At 43.2% G+C, this 19228-nt stretch overlaps 1 protein-coding gene across 2 annotated transcripts in view; it reads left to right on the top strand.

Annotated features, from left to right (window-relative positions):
- The first annotated feature begins 109 nt into the window (after positions 1 to 109).
- LOC118371145 (DNA topoisomerase 1-like) overlaps positions 110 to 19228 on the top strand; it is a 34620-nt gene continuing 15501 nt past the window's right edge. Inside the window, exons 1-12 of one of the 2 annotated variants that reach the window (XM_052481844.1) lie at positions 110 to 254; positions 548 to 581; positions 2819 to 2909; positions 12589 to 12721; positions 13000 to 13058; positions 13210 to 13326; positions 13594 to 13684; positions 13759 to 13847; positions 14145 to 14260; positions 14377 to 14498; positions 16425 to 16547; positions 16679 to 16866. In XM_052481844.1, coding sequence (XP_052337804.1) covers positions 222 to 254; positions 548 to 581; positions 2819 to 2909; positions 12589 to 12721; positions 13000 to 13058; positions 13210 to 13326; positions 13594 to 13684; positions 13759 to 13847; positions 14145 to 14260; positions 14377 to 14498; positions 16425 to 16547; positions 16679 to 16866 — 1196 coding nt within the window. In that variant the 5' untranslated portion in view covers positions 110 to 221. The remainder of the gene's footprint in view (positions 255 to 547; positions 582 to 2818; positions 2910 to 12588; positions 12722 to 12999; positions 13059 to 13209; positions 13327 to 13593; positions 13685 to 13758; positions 13848 to 14144; positions 14261 to 14376; positions 14499 to 16424; positions 16548 to 16678; positions 16867 to 19228) is intronic. The other variant, XM_052481845.1, reaches the window with a different exon arrangement.

Genomic DNA, 19228 nt, shown 5'->3' on the forward strand with positions numbered 1-19228 from the left:
GATTTTACGACAAATAAGGGAACTTTAACTATTGTAGGGAGGAACCATGCAGGACAGTAGACATTTATTTTTCATTATTTAAATTCGAGCATGCGCAGTTGCAGAGAATTCGGACTTAGCCCAGTGCGCAACGACTCCATTCCACAGTATCCAGACTACTCTGTCAACCTCATCTTCTTACCTTGGGCATCTCTGACTTGTGCATTTGGCTTTACAAGACAATGAGCGGGGATCACGGTGAAAAAGACTCGCAGGTAGTGTTATTATGCTGAACGAGATGTAGGTAGCTGGTTATTTGCGTTATGTGACAGTTGGTTTGGTTGACTAGATAATGATAAAATTACATTTAATGTGAAAGCCTATCGATTGTATCCATGCAATGTTAACAAGTTGCATTAGTTGTCTTTCAAGTAGCAACTTTGTTATAAATAATACAAGTAATCGCTGGGCTTTGTGTAGAATTTCTCACATTTTCCTGTATGAAACTTGACGTTCTCCTTTCTACCGGCATTCAGAAAATATAAACATTAATTTAATATTTTTTAAGAATTTGCAGGTCAATTCTGGGTCTCGAGCCAATGGTAAGTTGATTTTAACGTCAAAAAAAATATTGATCATGGTTTTGCTTGTGATCAAGTCCCAATCTTCATTCGTCTACTCCTGTTAGTTTTTAAAGGACAGAAATGGCGTCCCAGAGACTAAGTCCCTTCTCCTCCACTCTCTTGTGTCTATTGTTCAAAAAGAGGGCCTCAAAATTACCCTTTCGGTATATAATATTGCGATCTGAGGGGAAATTCTGGCAGCGCTTTACATCGTGTTTCTCAAATAGACCATTGTTTGTTTATGTTGTGGTGCAACAATGTATAATTTTTGACCCGAAAGTAGTGAAATGGGGGTTTAGGACTTAGTCTCTGCGCCATTTTCTTTTTCTCTGTCTAGCAGCCAGTGCGCCGAGCACTGATAGAACAGTTGGCCGTGATATGGAGGCTAGAGCTGGGAGTACATCGGCCTCTCCCACCCCATGGCTCCTGGTACAATCGCTGTAGACATTACTGCCACATTTCATCTGTCAAAGATAGTTGCTTTATTACAAATATGTTTTAAATGTTGTTATAGCTTGTTGCATTTGTTAGTCAACTTTGGGCATGGTTTTTAGAAATTATACTGGAATTCTGCCAGCACAATAATACTGTAATAACATGTTTAAAAGGGGGGAGGGGGGAATCAAGTGCACACACCTTTGACAACTCAACATTTCATTAGTTTTATAATTAAACAGTCATGGAAATGGGACAGAGATATAATAGTGGGAGCATATTATTGTTTCCTATGACAATAACCCCCTACCCGTTATTTAACTGCCATGACAGAGGGACGCCACAAGGTGACGTTCAAGCTCAAGACTGACAGTTATATGGGCCCACCCTGTGACAAAGCCACCACTAATTGGAAGTTTTTCCCACTTTTGTTCAGGGGGGATTTAAAAAAAAATGACAGTCACCCAAAGGAGATGGCCCAAATTTAATTTATTGAGGAATCATAGACTGTCTCAAATTATGACCTGTTATTCTTAATCTAGTTCACTACTTCTCACCAGCGACACATAGACTATTGTGCACCACTAGAGGAAAAGGGTATCCTATCATTTAAGACAGGGATATTCAACCTGGGGTCTGCGGACCCCCAGAAGTTCACCATGGTACTGCAGAGGGTCTGCGAAAATAATTGTTAAAAAATATATATTTTCATGAATATTGCTTGCAACAACAGAATAAATACATTTTTAATTACAAACCTACAGTAGAAAAGAGGAGAATATATGATTTCTTATGTCAACTTTTGTTTCTCTAATCCTAATATTGAGCTAATTACACTCACTGGAGTATCTGACATAGGCTTTGAAAAAGCACCCGCCTTGAAAAGTGCCACTGACTGCTGGTAAACTTTCCATACACTGTGCCACCGAGGGCCACTTCCTCTTCCAATTATAATGTGGGAAGGTCAAAACAATTAAAAAAGTAACGCTCCCTATACTTTCAATACATTTTTCTGCAAGAGGTGTGTAAACGCTCACCCAAAATAAATGAAAAGGTGCGTAAACAACATTTACACCACTGACCTTCGGTCTAGGGTGTTCGGTGTGCGGGTGGTTCAGGTCTAGATGTTTGGGGTGCGTGTTGAGACAGGGCAGCAGCAGTATGGATCTCTCATGTTTTGGTCTAATAATAGAGATATGCAGCCTCCATTGTAGGAAAGTAAACCCACCTAGATGTCTGAACCTCCCTCCTATCCCCACTCTCCTATCCCCACTCTCCTATCCCCACTCTCCTGGACCCACTTTTTTTTTCTCTTTGACACTCCCCCTGGGATCTAATTTTGAGTTTAGACAGGTAGGGATAGATATGCAAGGGTGGTTTTGACTTTCAATTACCCAGTCCTGTTTCCGTACTTGATTTTACAGGTCATACTTCACATTAAATGGTACGATACCGTTTAAGCTTTTAATTGTGGTGTAATTACAAAGTAACTACACAGTAACTTAATAATCCAGCCAACTAATTTGAAAGAAAATGTGGCACTAAAGAGGCTGGGTTAGGGTCTGTTTGATGTTTCATATTGAACACCCTTGCGGTATGAGAAGTGATTCTATTTGTTGAACCTGCAGTTTGTATTCATTACTATGTGACGCTGAAGACATTAGCTTATCCATACACTGTGCCACCGAGGGCCACAAAATGCTCAGATTACACTGTGCTGTTACAGTTCCTATTGTCTGGGGGATCTCTACTAAACAAGTCAATCTCTAACTTTGTCCCAGACACTCACAAACACAAGGACAAGCACAAAGAACACAGGCGCAAAGAACACAAGAAAGACAAGGAGAGAGATAAAGCCAAGCACAGCAACAGGTATGTTTCCCCTCCTCTCTTTGTCTCTCTCTCTCTCTCTCTCTTTCCTTTTGCCAGTCATCTCTCATCCCGCTGAGGGTTTCTCAGAAGTTTGTCCGTCTTGTTTTCCATCTCTCATTCCTTCTCATTTCCCTTTTCATTTGGTCTGAGGGAGAGTTCTGAGTATACTGCCATTGCTGACCATAACTTTGTGTTGTACAAGACCATAAGACAACACCGCATTACATCATTCAACAGGACATCTTCATTTACTATGCTGCACCTATGCTGTCTCTGTGCTGTTGTACTGTGCCTTCAGAACAGTGGCGGTCGGGGCCATTTAAGATGGGGGAGGACATTTTTGTTTTATGAGCATGGCCTTATTACAGCATATTGGATGACTATCATTCATATTCCATTCACTCAGCTCAGTGTAACATCGATAAGTTTAGGCTACTACATGATACTCCAATTTTCCCTATATTCATCATGAGGTTGCTACAACCTAGCCTATGGATGAAAATGTACAACATAGGTGCACAGGTCCATTTATTTTTGAGTAATGAAGGTGACAGACATTGACACATTCAATACTGCCTTGCACACTCTTGCCAGCATCTAGCTGATCTAGGGTGTAATCATTAGTCCAACAGTTCCAAACAAAAGTTTCTATTGCACAAATTCGGGTATGTTTATCCCCGTTTTGTTCCATTTAAGAAACATTTTTCAACAGAATCGGCAGAATGAATACGCCCCTGATCACACGCAAACACGGTTTACTTTCATAGCAGCCACATACAAACAGCATGATCCTTTTGATTGTTGTATAATTTCTTATTGCATCTATGCTCTCTCTTCCTCTCACCTTTTCCCATCGGTTGTGGACTTCAGTGCCCTTCACATCACCAGTCAGTGACAAGTCAAAAAGAAAAAAATCACAAGCCAAACCATCATGAATGCTAACCACACAACCTACATAATAGTCACCATATTAGCTAATGACATAATCAACATAGCTACTAGAACTAACCCACTACAATCACGCAGTACAGTATACAGCAAGCAGTTTAGCAGTTACACCGTCGGGCCCCAATGGCAATACATTTATAAAATCAAAAGCTTACCTTGAATTGGAAGAGTTCCAGTGTTGGATAGTCATAGCCAGGGAGCTAACATAGCATCCCTCTGTTTGAGCCAGGTGTTTGAGTAGACTAAACTAGCTCGAAGGGAAAGGGGGATACCTAGTCAGTTATACAACTGAATGCATTCAACTGAAATGTGTCTTCAGAGAGGTGGGTGCGGTGGCTGCCTTAATCAACATCCACGTCATCGGCACCCGGGGAACAGTGGGTTAACTGCCTTGCTCAGGAGCAGAGCGACATATTTTTATCTTGTCAGCTCGGGGATTCGATCCAGCAACCTTTCAGTTACTGGCCCAACCCCTAACCGCAGGCTATTTTGAGATGTATTGGTTAGCTAAGTAAGTGAAAGTGGGGGATAAAATACAATGAAATATGGCTACTTTAGGTAGTTGCTTCTCCTTAATTTTTAAAGAATTGAATTAGTTCAAAACAGTTCAGCGATTGTCTTTCTCTCTCTTTGAGTCAACTACTCACCACATTTTATGCACTGCAGTGCTAGCTAGCTGTAGCTTATGCATTCAGTACTAGATTCATTCTCTGATCCTTTGATTCGGTGGAAAAGATGTCATTTTATGCTGCAAGTGCTCTGATAGGTTGGAGGACGTCCTCCGGAAGTTGTCATAATCAAATCAAATGTATTTATATTGCCCTTCTTACATCAGCTGACATATCAAAGTGCTGTACAGAAACCCTGCCTAAAACCCCAAACAGCAAGCAATGAAGGTGTAGAAGCACGGTGGCTAAGAAAAACTCCCTAGAAAGGCCAAAACCTACGAAGAAACCTAGAGAGGAACCAGGCTATGAGGGGTGGCCAGTCCTATTCTGGCTGTGCCGGGTGGAGATTATAATAGAACATGGCCAAGATGTTCAACTGTTCATAAATGACCAGCATGGTCAAATAATAATAATAATAATTACTGTGTAAGTCTATGGAAGAGGGTCAGAACCACAAGCCTCATAGGTTTTGTATTGAAGTCAATGTACCCAGAGCAAAACGGAAACTTGCTGTCCTCTGGCTACACCATGGTGCTACCCTAGAGAGTGCTGTTGAAACTTTGGATACACCATGGTGCTACCCTAGAGAGTGCTGTTGAAACTCTGGATACACCATGGTGCTACCCTAGAGAGTGCTGTTGAAACTCTGGATACACCATGGTGCTACCCTAGAGAGTGCTGTTGAAACTTTGGATACACCATGGTGCTACCCTAGAGAGTGCTGTTGAAACTTTGGATACACCATGGTGCTACCCTAGAGAGTGCTGTTGAAACTTTGGATACACCATGGTGCTACCCTAGAGAGTGCTGTTGAAACTTTGGATACACCATGGTGCTACCCTAGAGAGTGCTGTTGAAACTTTGGATACACCATGGTGCTACCCTAGAGAGTGCTGTTGAAACTTTGGATACACCATGGTGCTACCCTAGAGAGTGCTGTTGAAACTTTGGATACACCATGGTGCTACCCTAGAGAGTGCTGTTGAAACTTTGGATACACCATGGTGCTACCCTAGAGAGTGCTGTTGAGGCTACTTTAGACCTTTGTCGTGTCTTTGGCATTATTAAACTGAAGATTCATCTTTATCAAATGACACTGTAATTATTATTACGCGATTAAACTGATTAATCATGTAACTGTAATTAACTAGGAAGTTGGGGCACCAAGGAAAATATTCAGATTACAAAGTTATAGTTTTCCTAATATAACTTTTCAGATATATTTATATCTGATCAATAGTCTTCTGATTAATGAATTCTTCTTGACCACACATTAGTCTCATTCCAAATGTCATAAATTGTTGGTTATCTGCACGAACCCAGTCTTCACTATGAGTCATCCATACATCAATTTTCTTAAATAATTTATTTATTAACTAACTAAACAATCACAGAAGTGCACACACAAACAAACAAAGTAAATATGGTTACAAGAAATGATAGGAGAATGAGCCCTAGTGGGCTAAACCGGCATGGCGGCTTGTTAGACAAATGGGGAGTGGGGCTCAGCTGAGAAGTCACTACAGAGTTGAAAATTATAACAATTGAAATGCTAATCCTTTGCACATGAACACTCACTCATTCGGGAACCATTTCAATCAATCAATATATTTACGCTCAGTGTGTCGTCGGGATCTCTGTTGAATAGTTCGTTTCTGTTGGAGAGTGTCCATCCTCTCTCTCTCTCTCTCTCTCTCTCTCTCTCTCTCTCTCTGTCTTGGTTAGAATGGATAGTTCAGAGTGACATTCATTCATGTCGTTATGGATAGATGTTTCAGGCGGTTGTCGGTCTTCATTTTCAATGATACCGAATTCCTAGCTGCAGACTAGTAATTAATATCAAAGACTTGTTCTTATTCTGTCGGTATCGATAGTCTAAGAGTTTAACCACGTGGGATGGTTAAAAGATTCAGCAGTCTGGTCTCAAACCTTGGTTTTATCGAGGTAAGCTTGGTTTTATCGAGGTAAGCTGGTCTGCAACCTTTGTCCTCTCGTAATTGAGAGCAACATGGTCTGTTGAGAAATTCTCAAGGTGGGGGTTTTATTCGGACTTGCAGAAAAGGGCCTGTCCCAGCATGCCCGACCATAATTGTGCTCATGGCTCTGATTTAGTTAAACTCCAAAGGGAATTGGAGTTTCCTTCATTAAACAGTCCAACATCACATTACACAATTTCACAAACAGTATCATCCACACTCATTCATTTTATACAACAATTAGATGTAAACCTCATGTCTGAGGCTATTATATAAACAGCGTTATGGTAATGTGGCCGTTTTGTCTCCCATGAGTTTCACAAAATTGTACCAAACGGACCAGTTCGTAGCTGGATTCTTCACCGATCTTTTATTACCTTATCCAGAACATAAATGTTATTCGGTTCTCCAGTTCTGTGAGGTGGAAGAAATTCCTTTGTTCTCTCTATGAAACTGTACTCTCTCTCTATACTGTGGCCATGAGGAGATAATCTCCTCCAGGAATGTACGACCTCTCTCTGACCACAGCAGCCTGGGTGTAGGAGACAGGGAGAGGGGGATGGGCCTTGCTGTACCCAAAGATGACACCTTCATTGCAAAACAGTGTGTTTTATTCAATTATTTGGCGACGTGAATGTATTTCGTATAGTTTTAAAAAGGATAACTTTCTATTTTTAAATTCACTGAGGGGGGTGTTTCTCCCCTTTCTCCTCTGAGGAGCCTCCACTGGTTCAGAAACTATTCACACCCCATGACTTTTTCCATATTATGTTGAGTGACAGCCTGAATTTAAATGGATTATATTGAGATTGTGTGTCACTGAACAAACAGTACTCATAGTACTAAATAATATAATTAATTTAATCCATGCTCGAAAGAATACTAAAAGTGAAAGTGCATGGTGCTAAATAAAGTAAAAGGGAGCAGAGCATACGTTTCAGCCTTATGTCTTCATCTGTGCTGATGAGCAAAACGACAAAAGGAATACCTATGTGAGAATGCTGTTCATTAACTACAGTTTAGCGTTCAACACCATAGTGCTCACAAAGCTCATAACTAAGCTAAGGACCCTGGGACTAAACACCTCCCTCTGCAACTGGATCCTGGACTTCCTGACGGGCCACCCCCATGTGGTAAGAGTAGGCAACAACTGCCATGCTGATTCTCAACACGGGGGCTCCTCAGGGGTGGGTGCTTAGTCCCTTCCTGTACTCCTTGTTCACCCACGACTGCGTGGCCAAGCACGACTCCAACACCATCATTACGTTTGCCGACAACACAAAGCTAGTAGGCCTGATCACCGACAACGATGAGACAGCCTATAGGGAGGAGGTTCGAGACCTGGCAGTGTGGTATTGTATTTTTTCAAGCATGGATTAAATTATTTATATTATTTTTGCATCTCTGCCTCCTTGGGTTATTCCTTTTCGTGGTTTTGAGTGTGAGTACTTTTTTTTAACTCTACAGATATATTCTCTCCCACACACCTGCCTTCTTTCATTATAGCCTGAGCACAAACTCTCTTAATGGGTTTCTTCTGAGTCACTGATCTACACTTGTTATGGCAGTGACTGCCCCATCTCTACCCCACACATACATTTAACTGTAAGGTCCCTCAATCGAATAGTGAATTTCAAGCACAGGTTCAATCACAAAGACCAGGGAGGTTTTTCAATGCCTCGCAAAGAAGGGCACCGTTTAGTAGATGTGTAAAAAAAAAATGAAAAAGCAGATGCTGAATATCCCTTTGAGCATGGTGAAGTTATTCATTAAGCTTTGGGTGGTGTATCAATACACCCAGTCACTACATAGATAGAGGCGTCTTTCCTAACTCAGAGAGGAAGGACACTGCTCAGGGATTTCACCATGAGCCAATGGTGATTTTTAAACACAGAGTTGAATGGTTGTGATATGAGAAAACTGAGGATGGATCAACAACATTGTAGTTACTCCACAATACTAACCTAAATGAAAGAATGAAAAGAAGGAAGCTTCTACAGAATAACATTTTTCCAAAACATGCATCCTGTTTGCAAGAAGGCACTTAATAAGTAATACTGCAAAATATATAGCAAAGAAATGAACTTTTTGCCCTGAATAATAAGCGTTATGTTTGGGGCAAATCCAAAACAATACATCACTGAGTGCCAGTCTTCATATTTTTAAGCATGGTGGTGGCTGCATCATGTTATGGGTATGCTTGTCATCAGAAAGGACTATGGAGTTTTTTGGGGGATATAAGCACAGTAAAAATCCTAGAGGAAAACCTGGTTCAGTCTGCATTCCAACAGACTGGGAGATTAATTCATCTTTTAGCAGGACAATAACCTAAAACACCAGGCCAAATCTACACTGGAGTTGCTTACCAATATGACATTGAATGTTACTGACGTAGTTACAGTTTTTACTTAAATCGTCATGAAAATCTATGGGAAGACTTGAAAATGGCAGTCTAACAATGATCAACAATCAACTTGACAGAGCTTGAAGAATTTTACAAAGAATAACGGGCAAATATTGTACAATCCATGTTGACAAAGCTCTTAGAGACTTACCCAAAAATACTCACAGCTGTAATTACCACCAAAGGTGTGTCTGCAAAGTATTGACTCAGGGGTGTGAATCCTAATATAAATTATACATTTCTGTATTTAATTTTCAATAAATTAGCTAACATTTCTAAAAACATGTTTTCACTTTGTCATTATGGGGTATTGTGTGTAGATAGATTGGTGATATTTAATTCAGATGGGTGATATTTAATACTTTCTGAAGGTACTGTATGTCTTCTACCTAGTTCTCTAGGACATCAATGCATGATTTTCATGCACAGAAATGACTTTCTCACTCTCCCTCTTTCCCTACCCATTCTTTATCTTTCTCCCTTTATCTCTACCCTCTCTCTTTGTCTTTCTCCCTCTCTCTACCCCCCCCCTCTCTCTCTACCACTTCTCTCTCTGTCTCTCGCTCCCTCTCTCTACCCCCTTCTCTCTCTCTCCCTTTCTCTACCCCCACCCTCTCTCTACTGCCTCTCTCTCTCTCTCTCTCTCTCTCTCTCTCTCTCTCTCTCTCTCTCTCGCTCTCTCTACCGCCTCTCTCTCTCGCTCCCTCTCTCTACCCCCCTCTCTCTCTCCCTCTCTCTACCCCCCGTCCTCTCTCTACCGCCTCTCTCTCTCTCTACCCCCCTCTCTCTCACTCCCTCTCTCTACCCCCCTCTCTCACGACCCCTCTCTTGCTCTCTCGCTCTCTGCTAACATCCATAGGCATGAGTACCCTCTCTGAAACAAAGTGTTCCCACTTGTACTTGTTAGGAAAACATTTTTCAATTGGTATTTGGCACAATGTGGGTCTTATGCTTTTGAGGTTATTTCTGGGAAGTAATGCTAGATAAAGAAAATCATGCTTTTAAGAGTTTTTGAGGATAACTGGGATTTGTGTATTTATTTGTGTCTATGTAAGTTCACTGAGAACACATTATAATTTATAGCAAATACCTTGGGAAATTTGTCAGAGAGAGAGTTTGAATGTTGTCTATGGCTAAGAATGTCTGTGGTTTCAGTCAGGAACACTGTGTGCAAGTGACGCGTTTCATACGTCGTACTTCCTAGTTCATGTCTCTGGTATTTTGAATGGGCTTGAGGATTATATAATACAATTCATGAAAACGTGGTCAAATAAGATATGGTGCATTCAGAATGTATTCAGACCCCTTGACTTTTTCTATATTTTGTTACGTTACAACCTTATTCTTAGTTGATGAAGTAGTTTTTTCCCCCTCATCAATCTACACACAATACCCCATAATGACAAAGCGAATTTATACAAAAAATAAAAAATAATACATATTTACATAATTTCGAACCCTTTGCTATGAGACTCGAAATTAAGCTCAGGTGCATCCTGTTTCCATAGATAGTCCTTGAGATGTTTCTACAACTTGATTGGAGTCCACCTGTGGTAAATTCAATTGATTGGACACACACCTGTCAATATAAATCAAATCAAATGTATTTATATAGCCCTTCGTACATAATATAAGGTCCCACAGTTGACAGTGCAGGTCAGAGCAAAATCCTTAGAGGTCTAAATCCTTAGAGGTCTAAATCCTTAGAGGTCTAAGACAGGATTGTGTTGAGGCACAGATCTGGGGAACGGTACCAAAACAATTCTGCAGCATTGAAGGTCCCCAAGAACACAGTGGCCTCCATCATGCTTAAATGGAAGAAGTTTGTTACCACCAAGACTCTTCCTAGAGCTGGATGCCTGGCCAAATTGAGCAATCGGGGGAGAAGGGCCTTGTTCATGGAGGTGACCAAGAACCCGATGGTCACACTGACAGAGTTCCTCTGTGGAGATAGGAGAACCTTCCAGAAGGACAACAATCTCTGCAGCACTCCACCAATCAGGCCTTCTACGGTAGAGTGGCCAAAACGGAAGCCACTACTCAGTAAAAGCCAAATGACAGCCCACTTGGTGTTTGCCAAAAGGCACCTAAAGAACTCTCAGACCATGAGAAACAAGATTCTCTGGTTTGATGAAACCAAGATTGAGCTCTTTGGCCTGAATGCTAAGCATCACATCTGGAGGAAACCTGGCACCATCCCTACGGTGAAGCATGGTGGTAGTCTGGATCGAGGGAAAGATGATCGGAGCATAGGACAAAGAGATCCTTGATGAAAACCTGATCGAACATCTCTGGAGAGACTTGAAAATAGATGTGCAGTAAATCCCCATCTAACCTGACAGAGGTTGAGAGAATCTGCAATTAAGAATGGGAGAAACTCCCCAAATACAGGTGTGCCAAGCTTGTAGCATCATACCCAACAAGACTCAATAATCGCTGCCAAAGGTGCTTCAACAAAGTACTGAGTAAAGGGTCTGAATACTTATGTAAATGTGATATTCACATTTTTTACTTTTAATACATTTGTAAATTTAAAAAACTGTTTTTGCTTTGTCATTATGGGGTATTGTGTGTAGATTGATGAGGGGAAAAAAACAATTCAATTCATTTTAGAATAACACGGAAGCCAAACCGGCTGCGCGTGTGCGCCATCGTGCGCTATTGTGCATAAATGTATTTTGTCACCCCGCGATCACAACACGCAGGTTAAAATATCAAAACAAACTCTGAACCAATGACATTCATTTGGGGACAGGTCGAAAAGCATTACACATTTATGGCAATTTAGCTAGTTAATGTGCACTTGCTAGCTAATTTATCCCATTTAGCTAACTTGCTGTTGCTAGCGAATTTGTCCTGGGATATAAACATTGAGTTGTTATTTTACCTGAACTGCACAAGGTCCTCTACTCCGACAATTAATCCACAAATAAAACGGCCAACCGAATCCTTTCAAGTCATCTCTCCTCCTTCCAGGATTTTTCATCTTTGAACTTATATGGTGATTGGCATCTAAACTTTCATAGTATTACTACACCGACCGGCAACAGAGTTCGTCTTTCAATCACCCACGTGGGTATATCCAATGAGGAGATGGCACGTGGGTACCTGCTTCTATAAACCAATGAGGTGATGGGAGAGGCAGGACTTCCAGTGCGATCTGCGTCAGAAATAGCTCGTGTGGGTGCAATAATTGAATAACATGGATTTCTAAAAAATAATTGCGACGTGTCTGGTCTGGTCAGCATGTAAGGCTGTAATGTAACAACATGTGGAAAAAGTCAAGGGGTCTGAACACTTTCCAAATGCACCTTATATCAATAAATTATATCAAATGCCTTTCATTAAGTTTTTGCGCAGAAGTCTGTTGCACTATGTTTTTCTGCCATTGAAGACCATTCAAAAAGCCTACATAAGTTCAAAACCTACAAGACTACTTGTCGCGTCAATTGCGTAGTCTATTCAGTGAAACAGAAAGCTGTCAAAACAATCTAAGTCTTTATTAAGTTGACTTCTCCTTGTTCTGTGTTCATCTGTGTTCATCCAGGTTGTGTGTTGTAGTCTGTATTCAATACTGGAGCTCTCTGTGGCCTGAATAATTTGTGTTTGTGTAGCTTTCCTGTGCCTGACCCCTGTCCATTGACCCCTAACCCCTGACCTCTCATGTGTTGTCCATGTCTCAGTGAACACAGGGAGCACTCTGAGAAGAAGCACAGAGACAAGGAGAAGGAGAGGGTGAAGCACAGCGACGGGAGTGTCGACAGGCACAGGGAGAAACAGAAGGAGAAAGACAAAGAGAAGAGAAGAGAGGAAAAGGTTTGTTTTCTCCGTATAGACCAGGGATATTCAACTCTTACCCTATGAGGTCTGGAGCCTCCTGCTTTTCTGTTCTACCTGATAATTAATTACGCCCACCTGGTGTCCCAGGTCTAAATATGTTTGTGATTAGAGGGGAACAATGAAAACATGCAGTGGAACTGGCTTTGAGGACCATAGTTGAGTTTGATGGGTCTATCAGAAAAGTTAGATCTCAGATGTTACAGTGACTCTACTAGTAGACTACAATTCCCAGCCAGTTTGTCTGTTTCTCGTAGGTCAAATCCTCCCATGTTGAAGGCAAGCCCAAGAAGGAGAAAGAAAACGGTCATGCGAGGTAAATGGGAATATAGAATTGACTGTTCTATTTTATTTTTCATTGTAACTACATGCAGTAGTGTAAACAAATATGGGTGTAGAAGGCAGATACTGTACATTTTAAGAATATCTATGGGATTGCACCTTTAACACTGTAATGTGTCCTACAGGGAGATGTGGAACAGTCCCAGCCCTCCTGCCATTAAGAGTGAACCAGAGGAGGACAACGGCGTGTACCCCTCTCCCAAACACAACAAGACTCTGAAGAGAGAGAGAGATGAGGAGGAGTGAGTATCCACAATGTTCTAAGGCTTCTTATTAAATATTGGTGCAGTATGACAAGGTTTGTTAGCCATGCCTGTTGAGCCAATCAGGAAGACAAACAGATTAGAAACGAATACAAAAACACTAACATTTATGTGTGCATACTCACACATATGTAGTATGTACGCCTCATATAAATAGTTAATTCATGCATTTTTTAATGAAAGTGATCAAATTAAACCTAGGTACATTTTTTTTCATGTTTCATCTGATGGTTGTATTTTGTTCAGATTTGAATACAAGCCCAAAAAGATCAAGACAGAGAATGGCAAGAAGGCAAAGAAGAGAAAACAGGAATATGAAGATGAGGAGGAGGAAGAGGTGAGTTGAGGTTCTCAGCTGAAATTGGTCACTCTTCCCTCACCCTTGTTCACACTCCTTTTTGTCTCGTTCAGGACATAAAACCCAAGAAGAAGACAAAAGACAAGAAAGCAGGAGCGGATGGCAAGAAAGACAAGAAGGAAACAGAGGAGAAGTGGAAATGGTGAGATGTTTGGGAGGATTGGTTGATTCCTACAGATACAATCACTAAATGGTGAGATGTTTGGGAGGATTGGTTGATTCCTACAGATACAATCACTAAATGGTGAGATGTTTGGGAGGATTGGTTGATTCCTACAGATACAATCACTAAATGGTGAGATGTTTGGGAGGATTGGTTGATTCCTACAGATACAATCACTAAATGGTTGTGGGTACTCTAAAAAAACGAAAATCTACAGTCCTTCTACTCTTTACTTGTTATTTTTCTCATACACATTTTATCATCCATCCATTTTAGGTGGGAGGAGGAGAGATCTACTGATGGCTCCAAATGGAAGTTTCTGGAACACAAGGGACCTGTTCTTGCTCCTCCATATGAACCCCTACCTGGCCATGTCAGGTTTTTCTACGATGGTGAGTGAGTCCATATAGATTCACACTTTATGTTTAGGTGGTTAGATTATATTTTTGATATGATTATATCACCAAGTCTCTCTGAAAGTCTCTCTCAATCTTTCTATGCCCCCCAGGTAAGCCTCTGAGACTAAGTGCCCCAGCAGAGGAGGTGGCTACGTTCTTTGCCAAGATGCTGGACCATGAGTACACAACCAAGGAAATGTTTAGGAAGAACTTCTACAAGGACTGGAGAAAGGTAGGGTCATGGCTGCTCTGTTTCCTGTAGGGAAACGTTCAGACAGATATTACTTGAGTTATGCCCCATGGAATACTGTGTTATACTCCATTGCACCTACTGTTGGCCAAGCATTTTAAAATTCTGGTACTGCAGAAGACACTTTCTGATCTTAAGTTGGTGCTGTATGCTAATAAAACAAAATATATGCTCTCGGGTGGTGGATGGCAGGACACAGTGCAGATAGCCTGGTTAGCCAATGTGCGGGAGCACTGGTTGGTCGGCCCAATTGAGGTAGTATGTACATGAGTGTATAGTTAAAGTGACTATGCATATATGATAAACAGAGAGTATCAGAAGCGTAAAAGAGGGGTTGGGGGGCACATAATGCAAATAGTCCGGGTAGCCATTTGATTACCTGTTCAGGGGTCTTATGGCTTGGGGGTAAAAACTGTTGAGAAGCCTTTTTGTCCTAGACTTGGCACTCCGGTACCGCTTGCCATGCGGTAGTAGAGAGAACAGTCTATGACTGGTGTGGCTGGGGTCTTTGACAATTTTTAGGGCCTTTCTCTGACACCACCTGGTGTAGAGGTCCTGGATGGCAGGCTACTTAGTCCCAGTGATGTACTAGGCCATACGCACTACCCTCTGTAGTGCCTTGCGGTCGGAGGCCAAGCAGTTGCCTTACCAGTTAGTGATGCAACCAGTGAGGATGCTCTCAATGTTGCAGCTGTAGAACCTTTTGAGGGTCTGAGGACCCATGCCAAGTCTTTTTAGTTTCCTGAGGGGGAATAGGCTTTGTCGTGCCCTCTTCACGACTGTCTTGGTGTGTTTGGACTATTCTAGACTGTTGTTGATGTGGACACCAAGGAACTTGAAGCTCTCAACCTGCTCCACTACAGCCCCGTTCATGAGAATGGGGGTGTGCTCGGTCCTCCTTTTCCTGTAGTCCACAATCATCTCCTTAGTCTTGGTTACGTTGAGGTATAGGTTGTTATTCTGGCACCACAAGGCCAGGTCTCTGACCACCTCCCTATAGGCTGTCTCGTCCTTGTCGGTGATCAGGTCTACCACTGTTGTGTCGTCTGAAAACTTAATGATGGTGTTGGAGTCGTGCCTGGCCAAGCAGTCGTGGGTGAACACGGAGTACAGGAGGGGACTGAGCACGCATCCCTGGGGAGCTCCAGTGTTGATGATCAGCGTGGCAGATGTGTTGCTACCTACCCTCACCACCTGGGGGAGGCCCGTCAGGAAGTCCAGGATCCAGTTGCAGAGGGAGGGGTTTAGTCCCAGGGTTCTTAGCTTCGTGATGAGCTTTGTGGGCACTGTGGTATTTAACGCTGAGCTGTAGTCAATGAACAGCATTCTCACATAGGTGTTCCTTTTGTCCAAGTGGGAAAGGGCAGGTAACCTTTACCGTGATGTGTATATTGGATTATTGGATTATGGGGTGTTGTTTACATGCATGCTGCAGCGTCCACACTTGGATGCTGTATATCATTGTGCCCTGAGGTTCATTACTGGCTCTGGTTCTAAAACTCACCACTGTTCCTGATATCTAAAAGTAGGTTGGGCCTCTTTGACCGCCAGAAGAGAGCAGCATTGTATATTAATTATCTATAAAGCGCTAATGCAAACATTTCCAATTTATCTGACATCTTTGATCTCTTATAGAATGACTCATTCTAAAACGATGTCAATGAATTACATTACACTTCAGATATGCTGTACCTTACATGTGAAAAACAAACTGTTGTAATGGATGTTCTAGGGCCTCTTGGGTCCTTCAAAAAATAGATTTCTGATCATTTAAATGTTAATTGTGATTGTTTTTCTTAATGCGCATGTTTTTTCTTTGTATTGAAAACAGGGCTCTACTGCAAATGAGACCTTAGTCTCATTTGATCCCCTGTATAAATAAAACTCTATTCTGTCCTTTAACCCCAGGAAATGACATCGGAGGAGAAGTCAAAGATCACAGATATAAACAAGTGTAACTTCACGGAGATGAGCGAGTACTTCAAGGCCCAATCAGAGGCCCGGAAACAGATGTCCAAAGATGAGAAACTGGTGAGGCCCTGAACCAACATGTGCACACGCGCTCGCACACACAGACACACACATACAGTACACATACAGTACACATGTCTACAACTCACACACCCTCCAACGTTCTCCAATGTTATTCCAACATTTTCCAGAAAATCAAAGAGGAGAATGAGCGTATCCTCCAGGAGTATGGTTTCTGTGTGATGGACAACCATAAGGAGCGAATTGGAAACTTTCGCATCGAGCCTCCCGGTCTGTTCAGGGGGCGTGGGGACCACCCAAAGATGGGCATGCTGAAACGCCGCATTCGCCCTGAAGACATCATTATCAACTGCAGCAAGTGAGTCTCCCCATCTTCATCATCATCAGTTGGAAAGAGGGTGATGAATGAGCATTGCGAGGGATTGTTGGTAGAAAGGTAGCCAAGTGGTTAGAGCGTTGGACTAGTAACTGAAAGGTTGCTACATCAAATCCCAGAGCTGACAAGGCAAAAATCTGTCGTTCTGCTCCTGAACAAGGCAGTTAACCCACTGTTCCTATTGTAAATAAGAATTTGTTCTTAAACTGACTTACCTAGTTAAATTAAATGGATCACCAAGTTCATGATAAATGTGAAGTTTTGTGTTCCTACCACAAGAGGTCCCTGTATACCACTATATATTTGAGTGGTAAGCTATTGAGGCCTGCAACAATCACATTGAATTGCTTACCAAGTTGTGCCTGCTCCTGTATGGATTCTATGGGCTTCATGTGTAAGGGTGTGAACCTATGTCTCGTGAGAAGAGAACATGTTATTGGGACATTGTGTTTTGTGGGAGTTTTATGTTCCTGACATCACACCCTTTCTTTTCTACGGTGACGGGATTTCTTATTGTACATTTACATTTACATTTAAGTCATTTAGCAGACGCTCTTATCCAGAGCGACTTACAAATTGTACTCGTGTGTTTTTATGTCAAAGAGTCCTCCACCCCTCTGCCCCATTGTTATGTTCCTCTGTTCTCTCCCTTATCCCTCCTCTCCCTGCTGTATGCCTCCCTCCCTCCCCCCTCTTATCTCCCCCTCCATATCTGCCTTGTTGTGATTGCTGCAGCTATTTTTATCCGGGGTAAAAAGTATCTTTGCTTGCTGTCCTGTCCTGTCCTAGCTCTGTCCTGTCCTGTCCTGGCTCTGTCCTGTCCTGGCTCTGTCCTCTCCTGTCCTGGCTCTGTCCTGTCCTGGCTCTGTCCTGTCTCTGTCCTGTCCTGGCTCTGTCCTGTCCTGTCCTGGCTCTGTCCTCTCCTGTCCTGGCTCTGTCCTGTCCTGTCCTGGCTCTGTCCTGTCTCTATCCTGTCCTGGCTCTGTCCTCTCCTGTCCTGGCTCTGTCCTCTCCTGTCCTGGCTCTGTCCTCTCCTGTCCTGGCTCTGTCCTGTCCTGGCTCTGTCCTCTCCTGTCCTGGCTCTGTCCTCTCCTGTCCTGGCTCTGTCCTCTCCTGTCCTGTCCTGTCCTGGCTCTGTCCTCTCCTGTCCTGGCTCTGTCCTGTCCTGTCCTGGCTCTGTCCTCTCCTGTCCTGGCTCTGTCCTCTCCTGTCCTGGCTCTGTCCTCTCCTGTCCTGGCTCTGTCCTCTCCTGTCCTGGCTCTGTCCTCTCCTGTCCTGGCTCTGTCCTGTCCTGGCTCTGTCCTCTCCTGTCCTGGCTATGTCCTCTCCTGTCCTGGCTCTGTCCTCTCCTGTCCTGGCTCTGTCCTCTCCTGTCCTGACTCTGTCCTCTCCTGTCCTGGCTCTGTCCTGTCCTGGCTCTGTCCTCTCCTGTCCTGGCTCTGTCCTCTCCTGTCCTGGCTCTGTCCTCTCCTGTCCTGGCTCTGTCCTCTCCTGTCCTGTCTCTGTCCTCTCCTGTCCTGGCTCTGTCCTGTCCTGGCTCTGTCCTGGCTCTGTCCTGTCCTGGCTCTGTCCTGGCTCTGTCCTGTCCTGGCTCTGTCCTGTCCTGGCTCTGTCCTGGCTCTGTCCTGTCCTGGCTCTGTCCTGTCCTGGCTCTGTCCTGGCTTTGTCCTCTCCTGTCCTGGCTCTGTCCTGTCCTGGCTCTGTCCTGGCTCTGTCCTGTCCTGGCTCTGTCCTGTCCTGGCTCTGTCCTGGCTCTGTCCTGTCCTGGCTCTATCCTGTCCTGGCTCTGTCCTGTCCTGGCTCTGTCCTGGCTCTGTCCTGTCCTGGCTCTGTCCTGGCTCTGTCCTGTCCTGGCTCTGTCCTGTCCTGGCTCTGTCCTGGCTCTGTCCTGTCCTGGCTCTATCCTGTCCTGGCTCTTCTAGTTTCCATGCATGGTTTGTGTGTGTGATGGTCCTAAACATGCCATATGGTTGTTTACGTGTGTGTCAAAGGTCATTTCTCTGTCTCAGTTGTGTGTGTGTGTGTGTGTGTGTGTGTGTGTGTGTGTGTGTGTGTGTGTGTGTGTGTGTGTGTGTGTGTGTGTGTGTGTGTGTGTGTGTGTGTGTGTGTGTGTGTGTGTGTGTGTGTGTGTGTGTGTGTGTGTGTCTCTGTCTCTGTCTCTGTCTCTGTCTCTGTCTCTGTCTCGCCTCAAGCCCAGTCCGGTGGTGGAAACAATAAAAGGACAAGCTGGCCATCTACCTGCTCAGCTTGGCGTTGTTTTGGTGTGTTTTTCACCCCGGTCCTGTGATAGTTGTACACAGGAGAGGAAATGTCAAAACAGGATCAGCTTTGAGTTTAGAACACA

Source organism: Oncorhynchus keta, chromosome 27 (genome assembly GCF_023373465.1).
Source record: "Oncorhynchus keta strain PuntledgeMale-10-30-2019 chromosome 27, Oket_V2, whole genome shotgun sequence".
Lineage (NCBI taxonomy): Eukaryota > Metazoa > Chordata > Actinopteri > Salmoniformes > Salmonidae > Oncorhynchus > Oncorhynchus keta.